Source organism: Pteronotus mesoamericanus, unplaced genomic scaffold (assembly GCF_021234165.1).
Source record: "Pteronotus mesoamericanus isolate MK-2021 breed Mesoamerican mustached bat unplaced genomic scaffold, CSHL_Meso_final contig_20, whole genome shotgun sequence".
Taxonomy (NCBI): domain Eukaryota; kingdom Metazoa; phylum Chordata; class Mammalia; order Chiroptera; family Mormoopidae; genus Pteronotus; species Pteronotus mesoamericanus.
Window position 1 is genome coordinate 65,286,979 of NW_026555085.1, and position 13,362 is coordinate 65,300,340.

Here is a 13,362-nt window from a genome sequence, read left to right on the forward strand (position 1 = left end):
AGAGAACTGAAACTCCAGGCACCAATGGATTTACTTGGTTCATATTCCACAATCCTAAGTAGGTTTAAAAACCAAAGGCTTCAATTTTTGCACGTGTTACCAGTTCACAAAAGACAAAAACAAGAAGAGAGCGATAAATCCTTCTGGCCACCTTTACTGTGACCTCTGGCACACATACTTTCAACACATTCCACCATCATGTAAAAAAAGGCATTACTCATGGCTTTAGAAAACTAGGCTGTTTCACAAGAGATTACACTTAACCTAATCTGCAGCTTTGGAAAACTATAGTTACTCCTTGATCCATGGCTTAACACTGCCCTTTTTCAAGGCAAGATTAACCTGGACTCTCTCTCTCTCTCTCTCTCTCGCTCTCTCGCTCTCGCTCTCTGTGTCTCTCAACAGTTTTAAAAAAATCAGGCCTGGGTAGGGTACTGATAAAAAAATCATCAATTTTTTTTAAGTGTTTTAAACAGGTAATTAATTATATAGCCCGCAGACATGTCAGTCAGTGACCAACTGCAAAAAGCCTTATGCCACAATGTGCAGGTATTTTAGCTTGTCCTATTGTGAGGAATGAATAAATGCTACAAAATTCCATTTTTCAAGTCAAACGTTTTTTTAAGTGAGGTAAACATTTTTTTAAGTGAGGTACACATTTTTTCTTTTTAAAAACTTTTTACTGAATTTTTTTGCGTGACATTGGTTAATAAAATTTTATAGGTTTCAAATGTACAACTGTATCATCTGTATATTGTATTGTGTGTTCAAGTCAAACATTTTAAAGAATGCTTCCTATATACAGAAGTATTCTGGCCATTCTGGCATTAGAAGGGTAAAATAACACGTTATTATATATCAGACATTGGCTGGTAATTATATTTAATCATAATAATCCAAAGATGTAGAAATTATTAACTCATTTTACAGAGGAGGAAATTAAGGTTCACAGAAGTAAAGTAACTTTCTCTGTGTCTCTCAGCAGTAGACAGCAGGGCGGAGAGTACTGGGGGAGTGCAGGGAGGCGCCAGAGGGCAGTGCCAACTGACTTATTCCTACAGCAAACACAACACTCGGTGTGGTAAGTCCTTTATCACAATGTGAAAGGGGGCTAGGACTATGGGAAACCAAAGAGATAATCTTTTAGGAATGGGCAAGGAGTCACAGAAGGCTTTAAAGAGGTTGACACTTGAGTTGTCACTTTAAGGATGAGTAGGATTTATCAACTTCAATGCCAAGGCTCACCCCCACCCCCCTCATCCCCAATATATTAACCAAAATAAATTACTTACTTGAAATTGAGAAAAACAATTTTGAGAGAAATCTTCCTCAGATATATTACTCCATAGTTTTAAAACAAATAATATGATGACAGTTTAATTTTTAGGTTGCTTTTATGTGGCTTGTCTTGGTTTTTATTCTGAAATGAAATTTAGATTAGTCATTTTCTTGTTCTGAGAAACTAGGAGTATGCCAACATGTTTTAACTTCACATTTTTTCACATATCAACATGGATTCTTACAAAGTCTTTCATTTCATCATCTCAAACAAAATCTAATTTAATATATAAATTACTCTGAAGTGTAAATATATATGCAATATAAGATATTTCTTTTAATTCTTGCTATACTTCCTTGGTAAATGGAAGAAAAATAGAAAACTGTTGTTATATTGTTATATATTACACAAGCACTTTTGAGGTAACACGCTTTCTTTTGTTTTTTGAATCGTTTATATAGTAAATGTTCTCTCAACCCAAAGAAAATTTAAAAACTGCCCCCAAGGAAACTGACCTCAAATTCTTAGTATTTCCCACAACTATCATCTAAAAGGAAACTAGAATTGGACAAAAATAAACCCTAAATTTTCCAATAACAATTATGACCCTTTTTTCCCCCCTCAGAATTCACTTTGCTAGACATATATTCAATTTCTGCTGCAGAAAACAGTTCCAGTTTGCCAGTACTAATTAAGCAACAAAATATTTTTCATTTATAAAATGAAGTATTTAAAAATCTACAGAGAATTGGAAGAAACACAGAAGATCATCTGAAAAACTTAAAAGGAATACCACCCCCTCACCCCCCCACCCCCACCACCAAATCAAACCAAAATACCACCCACACACCAAAAGGTTAAATGACTGTCACAAGATTTCATTTTATTTATCATTGTCTCAAAAATGCATTCATTTTAATGTTTGGATAGTGGAAGGTTTCTTTTGTTGTTGTTGTTTTGGTTTTTTAATTGCCTAAGACACCTACCCTTGCCTGATCTGTATCTTACCTAGAAACTATAAATTAACACAATTTTACCCAAAGTTTTCTGTACCTTAATTCCCATTATGTCCTCTCCGATTAGTATCACTGTGGTGGTGTTCAAATGGCAGCCACGTACCAAAGTGACAAAATACCACACTGTATCCCATATTTTAATAAGTTTCTAAGTATTTTAAAATACCTAGGGCTAATAGCAACATTCTTTGAGGCCTATTTAATCCCAACCAACCTACTAAAACCCAAATCATTTTCCACTCATATTTTAATTGAACAAATTTTAATCCAATCAAAAGCAAAACAAGAAAAAATTTAGTATTAGCACCAGAGGAACTTGAAAGGTCTGATAGGACTCTCCTTTTTCTTTGAAAAAATTTACAGATACAATTCAAATACCGATTTTTATGTATCTTTCCTAAATTCCTCTTGCTATAATCTAACCCTTATTATTACTTTTTTAAAAGCAATAGCTGCAATCATAACACAAATACTACTATATCCTATTCTATAGGAAGGTTTTTAAGCAGTATTGGACACAGTAGGCCCTCAAAGATATCTAAGCTCTGTACCTGCAGCTCTGAAATTCTGTATGTTCATCTTTCAGCTATCAATGCCTTCCTCCAATTATCCCTAAGGTTTTGGGGGGCCAGTGTGAGGCAATGAAAGCTGAGAGTTAAGATCCTGAATTTTCAGACCCAACCCCATACCAACCAACTACACAGGACACTGGACAAATCCCCGAGTTTTCCTATGTAGATTCCAGTTTCTTTATATAAAATGAAAGGATTTGACCAGAACAGTATTTCCCAACTATTGCATTTTGTAAATAATATTTGTTCAGCACACTGACCAACAGGAAGGGCGTTTGGAGGCACTGACATAATGCTTGGGGGTGGGGGGAGTTACAGTCTCTATGTAATTATGGAAGAAAACGTTTAAATGAAGTTTGTAATAATATGAATTAACTTCAAATCCAACCTTTTCCACATCAGGAACAGTTTTTCAAAAGAACAATGACGTTTCATTTCTGCAGAACACACATGCACTATTAGGCAGTAACCTCACAGCAAGCTAAATGGCATATCAGACACACATCACTAGGAGGAGCCAATTATAGGCAAACACAGAGATTCTGGCCAAGAGCTGGCCCCCCTGGGCAACATCCCTGCTACCCTGTCCTCCTCTCTTCATTGGTAGGCTGTACCTTGCACTGGGTGACATGCTCCTCAGGCACCCAGAATACAAACTCTGATAATAGCTCCAGGATCCCTTATCTATAAGAAGTAGCTACATACTCTTGTGTCTGGCTGAAGTAAATTCCAAAAAGTAAAGCACCTCCTTTAATGCACTCAAAATATTAAAAGGAGAAGTAACTGCTAGTTGCCCATCATGCTATTTGCTTACATGAACCCCACAGGCTTCCTTCAGATCCCACTCCACTAGAGCCATCTTCCAGTAAGCCACGTAACGTCAACTGGAAGCTCTGAATTAGAAGACCTCTAGCAAAACCTAAAATTAAACAGTACTGCAGTAACCATTTGACAAGTGTGTACTACTACATGGGGTCTTTTATCTTTGTTCTTCCTTACCAACTCCTGCAAGCACAACATAACAAATTAACTTCGAATAGGTATTACATGCATATGGTAAAAATTATTCAAAAATTACCAAACAGTATACTAAAAAAAATTAGGCTCCCACCTTTGTCCTCTAGGCCACCAGTTCCCCTCACTACTATCAAACTCTCATGTATCCTTCCAGAAATATATTACTTATCTATATAATATATATTGACATTTACATGGAAGTACATATTTTATCTATATTTTAAAATCACACAAATGGCAAGGATACTCTACATGGAATCTTACATCTTGCTTTTTCTCTTAATATATCTTAGACATGGCATCGTAACAGTACACATAGCATTTCCTTATTATTTTTACTAAATACTCCCAGTATTCCACTGAACAGATATACCATCATTTACTTACCCATTCCCCTATGGATTTATATTTAGGTTGTTTGCAATCTTTTGCAATGACAAATAATGCTGCCACAGCTATTCTTACATGTTCATTTGACACATCTTTTGGAAGATTAAAATTCTTGAAAAAAATTACTAGTTCAAAATATATGTGCATTTTTAATTTTGAAAATGATTTCCAAATTGCTTTCCACAGAAAATAAACAGTTCATATTCCCACCAGCAATGTATGAGAATGACCATTTCCCCATCCTCTCACCCTCTCCAAGTTATGCTTACAATCAATCTTCCCTAACTTGATACGTAATTAAGAGACATGTTGTAGCTTTAATTTATATTTTCATTATAAATAAAATTACATGTCTTTTCACATGAATTCTTTTTGCTCATTTTTTTATTGGATTATTTTCTAGAAGTTCTTTGTATATTAAGAGGAAATTAGTCCTTTGTGAAAAGTGTATGAGTTAGATTTACTAGTCTGTTTCTCTTTTCACTTTATGATTTTCTTCTCTATACAGAATGTTATTTTTATGTTGTAAAATTCAGCAATATGGCTTTGGTTGTATTTCATACATTGAAAGGCCTTCACTGTTTCCAGATTACATTAAAAATAATTATCCTACATTTTTTGGTTACTTGTTTTCATATTTAAATCTTTGAACTCATCTGGAGGCCAACTTTTTATTTTTCCAGATGACTAACTAGCTATCTTAACAGTATTTAATAAATAAGTCTTCTTATCATATACTAAGTTCTTATACATTTTTCTGGTCTCTGTTCTGTTTCATTGTGGTCATGTGCCAAAACCACACTACTTTTTAGAACATTTTAAAAATCAGTTTACATATAAATGAGTATAATAAAACCGGAAATTACTGTCTTGCTTTAATATAAGAATCATTTTTGCAGTTCCTATGTTAAATTTATATAATCAAGTTCAACACTATTATCATGCAATTATGCATTTTGGTTACTTATTTTGGTGCTCAGCATGAACCTCAAATCTTTTCATACTATATTTATGAACCATATCTAAAAAGCCAGTTTTTCTAATTTTGTACATCATCAGTTTTTAATCAAATTATAAAATCAATACATGTTCTCTGTAGAATATCTGAAAAATACAAAACACACCTCCCAGAGAGATAAATAACCTTTATATTTTGGTGTATTTTCTCTGTGTATTTAATAAATGACTATGTTGCAAACTGATTTTTTTTACATACTATATTGACAGCATTTTCCCATATTATCTTACATTCTTCTAAAACATGATTTTAATGACAAATTCTACAATATAAATATGCCCAATTTATGTAACCATTTTCCCAACTGTTGGACATTTGGGGTTGTTCTCTGTGACGACTATCATCTGCTGACTCATTCCTGCAACAAATGCTTGTTTCAAGCACTATAGTAAGCTTTGACTGTATAGTGGCGAGTAAAAATGAACACATAACCAACATTCAGGGAGATTATTGGGAAAAAAAGACATTAATCTCCAACATATATAAAATTACAACTATAGCAAGTGTTATGAAGGAGAATTTATGGAGTTTTGAGAGTCTATGATAGGGAAGGCTTCCCTGAGGAAAGATAAATCAAAGTTTACGTGAAGGAAAAGGAAAAACATTCTAGGCAGAGGGAACAGCAGGTACAAAGGCCTCATTGTGGAAGGGAGCATGGCAAGAATAAGGGACTGAAATAAGGCCAATATGGCTGGAACACAAAGAGCAAAGCAAGAGGAACATGGCTAAAGCCATGACTGGATAGAAAGTATGGGCCAGACTATGAAAGACCTTGTAAGAAATGTAGATGCCACCACACAAGACATGTAGCTTTGTCCTTATCCTAAATGTGATGAAAAGCTACTGAAGCATATCAACTGGTAGGTGATATAATCAGGTTTGTATTTTGAAAAGATCCCTCTCATTACAGTGTAGAAAATAGACTGGAAGGGAACAGAATGGATTGGGGTAGGCCAAGATTAGGAGGCTGCTGTTGCAAATGCATCCAAAAACACTAGTTTAGACTAGGGTGGTAATGAATAATGAAAAGAAGTAGATGGATTCAAAAGATAATCAAACTTTGCCAAAAGATTTACATTCATAGATTAAAATCCCTAAAACTGGAATTGTTGGGTCAAAAAAAGAACATTTGAAGGATTCTTAAATGCATTGCCAAGCTGCCCTGCCGAGAGCAATTTTCGCTTCATTTGTAAATTACCTTGTATCTGTTCCTCTTATCAGAATTTTAAAATTCTTTTAAAATTCCTTTAAAATGACTTAATCCATACTTCCTTCATGAAGCCTTCCCTGACTCCCCTTTTTGCCACCTGAACATGTCACTAAACATGTCATTCTTCGAGGCCTGGCTCTTAAACACATTTCTACTATACTCTGAACTATGTTTGACATATGTTTACATATCTACCATCTCTACCATACTGTAAGCTTCTGGAGGGTAAAAGATGTTCATAACGACGGCACCTAAAAAAAAAGCTCAATATTACACAGTATGTTCTCATTAAGTGTTTACTGAATAAATGGAATCACATATTAGCAGATTCTACTGTGTCCATAGATTTAAGCTGGTTCCTGTGTAAACCTCTGATTTACTGATTGTTAATTTTAAATCAAATATAATACAAAAAAGCTAATACATTTTGCTACTCAGGACTTCAAATACCTATTCAGTAAAGTGTCTAATTTTTTGTGTGGTAAATCACTAAATCTCAGTAGTGTTCCTGTATCTTCCTAGGAATTATATCAAATTAGGTATCATGTACTCTTAAAATATTTTAAAATGGTTTAGCAAAGAAAGGGCTATGAACAAACATTATTAGAGAAATTATTCATAATCTGAATTGTTGATAAATGCCATAATTTTCAATTTTTAGTCATCTCAGTTATTTAATAATCCACAAATTTACAAAAAAAAGTGAGGTTATTAAATAGCAACTACAAAAATCTATAGAACATTTCTGAATTATCAAATTCTTATGTGGAAATATTTGAGTTCATGTTTTACAGTTAGCATCTAGAACCTCTAAAATTTTCACTAGCTGGAATGACTTAGAGAGGGGATTGGCAGAGTTCCTTACAGTAATCTTAAAGACAAGTAGCTCCCTCTATAGTCTGTTTGGCCTACTTTGTTTAATTACTTGCTTTTTGAACATCTCAACTCACACTCCACTATTTACTCCCTCCACTGCATCTCAGCAGGGAAGCTTTCTGAAAGGGTAATTCTGTTTAACCCAGTGCTGAGAAAACGGAGAGAGCCATCTAAGCTCAACACAGAGTTACATCAAGCAACTAAGCAAGGTTGGGATGTGGGAATTGGACATCTTCCCAGGTCCACCTGAGTCAGCTCCTCATAATGAAGCCTGAAAATACACTGATCCGTACTTAGTTATTTATAACCTTGCTTCCCTCCATTAAACAAGTTACCAAAATGTTGGTATGTTGCTTAATACACTGTTAGGTCAAAAATACGTTCAAGACATTTTAAAAATGACCAAAAGACAAGCAGAAAAGGTTTTTTAAAAAAATTCCATCATTCACATGAAAATTTATCTGATTCTCTCAGGAATTAACATCCTCAGTCAACAAGGGTTTAAATCAGCCAGGATCTACCATTCAATTTTGAACATGCTACTTTTTTAATACCTTTCCAAATTTCACAACTTTAAGATATAGGAGCTTTTAAAACTAAGACAATCAATTTCTTAAATTACTCAAGATATACCATCAAAAAACAGGACAATCTGAGGTCCACTGGACTGTTTTCTAAAGCAGAAAAATACTTTTCATGCAATAACAGAAAAACTGAACCAGTAAAGAATGTAACAAACCAATCATGTCAGAATTTATAATATAAATCTGGAATCACCACTTTTAGGGGAGAAAATTTCTTCTGCTGCCATTTTTCAGAATCTCATTTGTAAAGCAAATTCAGTTTTAAAACATCTTGTCTCCAAACCAAGACAAAGAATTAAGGACTTCCAAAAATAATTACTACATAGGAAATTTATGTATGGTACTTTAGTAACATAGGTTTATCAGGTGTTACAGCTTTTCATTATTTTACTGATCCGTGAATCTATAAATATAGTTTGTACTTTCAAACAGCCTCTTCACTAAAAATTCTAGCATTCAGAATTTATTAAGTCAGATTGACCTCTGTTCATATTAATTATTTTCAAGTTTTATTTTACTGGGTGGACTGGAATAGTTTTCTTTGGGGAAAGAATTCACAAGCAGATAATTGTACAGTTTTTGTTTATATTCAATTAATACTAATTTTACTGGGAGTTTCTGACATGCTAAAAACTGATTTCTGAAAGCTACAAACTCTCAATGCATTCCAGTGACTTCAAATTTTTTCATAGTGAGAAAATTTTTTTTTATGTGTGAAACTGTGGACTACACTTACAGCAAACTCAATTTGATAATCCTTAACAAGCTGAAGTTGGGGTTTCTCTGTAGCAAGTTTTATATTCTCAATACATGTACAAAAAGTATTACTTTCATATTCATTTACATTATATATTTCAAGATATATTTTTTTAAAAAGTTTGCCTTTTTGGGGGGAGAGAGGTAATCTATTGTAAGATGTTCAGGAGGGAAGAAATAAATACTTATTATTTATAATAAGTATTTATAATACTTATTATAAAGTAGTTCAGATGTATATTTTTTAAATATTGAGGAACATGAAAATACAGTATATTCTTTAAAGAATACTTTTTCATGTAATAGAATTATTGCTAGCTCACAATGAAATACATTTATTACCACAAACAAAACTTTCTTATAAAACAGCACCTGAAAATCACTCAGGGATACATATTTAATTACTTGTGTAGAGGGGAAAAAAAAAACCTATGTGTAGAAAAGTATTCCAATCTTACAAACTGTAGTACACAGAAATGCCACAGTATATCCTATGAACATGTCCATTTATAATCTGGAAACCTGGCTGAACAGAGCTATATCAACATCACGATCTTATTCCTTCTCTCCACCTGAAGTAAGAACAAACAGTATATTACACTGAAATTCCAATTAGACACAAAGACAGCACCACTATATTTAAAAGGGCAGAAAACCTGAAGTGTTACACTTTGAACAAATTGTTAACAACACTCAAATTCCCCACCTTACATCAAAGTATTTTTCTCTATTTTAAAAAGAAATACTCTACCAAATCTCACTACAACATTGACATTTTTAACAAAGAGAATTCACATTAAAAGATAACTGGTTAGAATGAGTGCTTACGTTTGGGAAAGTAGGGCTATTATTACGGTAGTACACAGAAACTGTAGTAATAAGATGAACGGGGATTAGGGCAAGGAGCATCAAGTGGGAAATGCTATCATCTAAAGTCCCACAGGACAATAATAGCTAGAAGATCATTCCTTTCTGGAGGCAGCTCCATTATTTCATGTAGGCAGTTCAAAGCATGTAGAAAAGCAAAACAACGAAAAATACCTTGTAAATCTAGCCACTATCCCATTTATATTACCATGAATCCCCAAAAGCTTTTGAGAATGTAGCTTCTGTCACCGTTGTATCCCCACTTCGTTCTTCAAAATAGTTTTTTGGTTTAAATATACGTGTACTTACAACGCAACTCTACAACACAGCACAGGGGCATCTGAAATATTTGTGTCCCTAAGAAATGTACGCTATTAAGTAGGAGGTTTTATGCTGGGAACAGTAAACACGCATTTCCTATTTCCAAGGACGCAGATTTCCCTGAAAGCATTGCACCTGAAGACGCCGCCCCGTCCCCAGACTCCGAGGCTGTAAACTAAAGAGTCACGACCTACACACAGAGCAAGCGGAACCACACGGTCACTTCAATGAGAAAGATTATCTGGCCCCAGGCGCCACTGTTCAGCCTACTGCATCTCCGGAAGGGGCAGAGGAGAGCGCTGGTGAGAAGTGGCAACGAAGACCGATTGACAACAAGGGCTGACACTTTCCCGCTCCTAAAACCATTTCCAGAAAGGGGCACTTGGGAGACGCGGGTGGGGAGGATCCGTGGTCCCACTAGCGACAGACTTCAGAAGCGGGGACCTGCGACCCGTTCACGCAGGACGCGCCGCAGCCACCTGGCCCAGCCTCCGGGGCCAGAGCGGTGATCGCAGGCGCTCACTTCCCCAGCCAGCGACCCGAGAGTGCGCATCCTGCTCGCTGCCGCCGCACGCAGTGTAAACACTAGGCGCCTGCCGCCTCCCCGCCTGGGGGGAGCAGCGCTCGCGCGGACCCACATTTTTGCGCCTCTTGTCACGCACGGGAGGAAAGACGAGGGCGGAGGGGAGGGAGACGCGGCAGAGCTACACCGAGAGGGCCGGCGCCGGCGGCGTGTGCGCGTGTGCGCGGCGGGGAGGGCAGCCCCAGCGCCCCGCTCCCGCCCGCGCCCCGCGCCCGCTTACCTGCCGGGGTCGCTCCGAAGACTCGTACTACGGGCACCTTCTTGACAGGGGCTTGGGTGAGGGGGGATTGGCAGATATCCAGCCCTTGCAGCGGGCTGGCCATGTAGTAGTCGGCAGTCACTATCCTCACTGAGAACATGTTCGCCGCCGCCGCCACCGCCTCCTTTTCACTAGTGACCTGGCAGCGGCAGCAGCAGCGGTGGCAGCTCCTTCCGCAGCGGCGGCCACACAGCAGCGGCGGCGCCCCCTTCCCTCCTCGGCTTGTCCCCCTCCCCTTACACACAGACACCGTGAGCGGCGGCGGGCGGGGCGGTGTAGGCACTGTTGTCGCCGCCTTCTCAAGAGCACCCGGTGAGGGGCAACAGGAGACAAGCCCTCGCGCTTTCGTTGGTGCTGGTACTGGTGCTGCCGCCACTGCCGCCGCCGCCGGGAATCACACGGGCTCCTCGGTCCCAGGCTGCAGCTCTTGTTGCCATGATGATGATGTCACGGACGCAACCACTGGGGGAGGGGAGAAGAAGGTTGTGTGTGTGGCGAAGGGAGGGCTGTGAGTAGTTGGGGGAGGGGACGCGGCGGGAAAGGGAGGGAGAGGGCGGGCTCCCGAGCGGGACACCCTGGCCGAGGAGGTGTTTTCTTCCCCGCCTCCGGGCACGCAGCGAGGGTGGAGGCTGGCGGAAAGCTGGGCCCGCGCCCGACGCAGGGGATCGATGACTCGGCCAGTGGGCCCGGCCACCTGGGTGAGGGGCAGCGGAGGGAGCGGTGGAGTGCCGATGTCATAGATAGGCGCGGAGGGGCTTGCGGGAGGGTGGTGCCAGTGTTCAGGGCTGTTTTGGCGGCTAGGCGAGATTGGCCGGAGCTGCGGCACTCGCGTCGCCGACCGCCATTTCACATCCCGCAGAGAAGGCGGGGGCAGCCGCGGAGACGGCTTTTTTACAAGGTAAGGAAACCCGCCCGCGGGAGGAGGCAGCGGAGGCGCAGATCTCGTGCCGCTGCGGCCTCGCGGGAGGGGCGGGGGCGCGCGAGCGCGGGCTTCGGCCTATAAAAAGGACGCCTCAGCGCTCCTTCCGAACGTGCCGCGCACTCCGCCACGCTCTCTTTTCGTTTCTGGTGCTGCAGTGTCTGCGCTGGGTCTCCTGATAAGATTTATTCATGCCCAGCTCTGCTCCGCTTTGCCCGGAGTTGGCAGAACCAGTGCACAGGAATGCCCACCACTGTGTTTTCTTCCCCCCTTTCCTGCCCTCTCGCCGTAGTATAGCCTCCCTTGATTTACACCGCGGGTCGGCAGGCTGCGTCCGGATCGCGCGCGTGTACGTGTACGGACTTGTAGCTGCTGGTGATTTCCCTCCTATCCCTCCCCCAGAGGATTAGCCTTTACGAGAAATTTTCGACGAAAAAAAAAAAACCCGGTCAAAGTCACTGCGTTAGTTGCGGACTCCCAGTGTTACTCATTAACAGGTTGTGCTAGGTTTTACTAATCGAGCGCAAAAAGCAAGGGGAGGTGGGGTGGAACCGTAAGACTAAACAGCTTTATTCAAAGGCGGGGCGGGGGCGGAGGAAGAGTAGGGGTGCAGTTGTTAAATCTTAAAAAAAAAAAAAAAAAAAGCATGCTGCTGAGTTGGCCGTTATATTGGAACCGATAGGGTTTTGTTTTTGTGTTTGTTTTTTTGTTTTTTTGTCTAACTTGGTCACTGATATTGGGCGTGACCCTCAACAAATAATTTGGCTTCTTAAGGCCTCCTGATCTGTGAGAGTTTCACTTAAAAATCCGTAAGGGTTTCTTTCCAACATGAAGATGAAGCAGTAGGAAGCAGAAACCATGGTTTCAGATTCGAAATATGCCACTGAATTAGGACTTTTGACTCATTTTCAGTCTACCCAAATTAGAGATCATTCTTTCACGCTTGTATTATACAGGTGTCTTTTAATGAGTAGTAAAGTTGCTATTTGAAGAAGTGTAAGAGATCCTTATTGGAAACTATTGTGGTTTTTCAAATAGAAAAATGAAAAGGCTCAAAGGGATAGATCACTGGTAAGAAGCTGTCTGTAAATTCCATAACATATAATGCTAATAGGAATTTATGCTCCAAGGGATTTGAAACTGATTACCACAGTAAATTAGCCTGCAGTTTTCAACCTCAGAGCATGATTATAAAATAGGTGGCAAGATTTCTACTAATATACAGGAAATAGCCTAATATTTTTAAGAGGCAAAAATCTTTTAAATTGATTTAACTCTCGGAAGGCCATGGAAGTGATTTAAAAATAGGACTACATGTTAAAATGCATTTTCTAGCAAAATAAGTATTTTGTACAAACTGAATATCAGATGTGCAATGCCGGGATTCTCAGGCACTAGAGTGTTCTTTAAAGTTGAATATTTTGACTCCTACTAAATCACATTTTGGGGAGTGGGGCCTAGGAATCTATCATTAGCAACCCCACCTACCACTGCCATCATTCTTAGGTAATATAAAATTGAGAATCCCTGTACTATATTATGATCAAGCACATAATATTTAAATTACACCATTCCTAACAGGAAAGGGTAAACATATCAAATTCACAGATTAGCTATTTCTAGAAAAGTGTTTCTTTCCTCCTCCTTGAATCAACATCATTTACTTTTAGAAAAGGCAGTTGCAACTACAATAGC

The 13,362-nt window shown here is 39.0% G+C and overlaps 1 protein-coding gene across 2 annotated transcripts in view; it reads right to left on the minus strand.

Annotated features, from left to right (window-relative positions):
* REV3L (REV3 like, DNA directed polymerase zeta catalytic subunit) overlaps positions 1 to 11,342 on the minus strand; it is a 154,701-nt gene extending 143,359 nt beyond the window's left edge. Inside the window, exon 1 of one of the 2 annotated variants that reach the window (XM_054569835.1) lies at positions 10,710 to 11,342. In XM_054569835.1, coding sequence (XP_054425810.1) covers positions 10,710 to 10,848 — 139 coding nt within the window. In that variant the 5' untranslated portion in view covers positions 10,849 to 11,342. Of the gene's footprint in view, positions 1 to 1,292; positions 1,676 to 10,709 lie in introns of those variants that run through there. The other variant, XM_054569836.1, reaches the window with a different exon arrangement.
* Between the last annotated feature and the right edge of the window lie 2,020 nt (positions 11,343 to 13,362).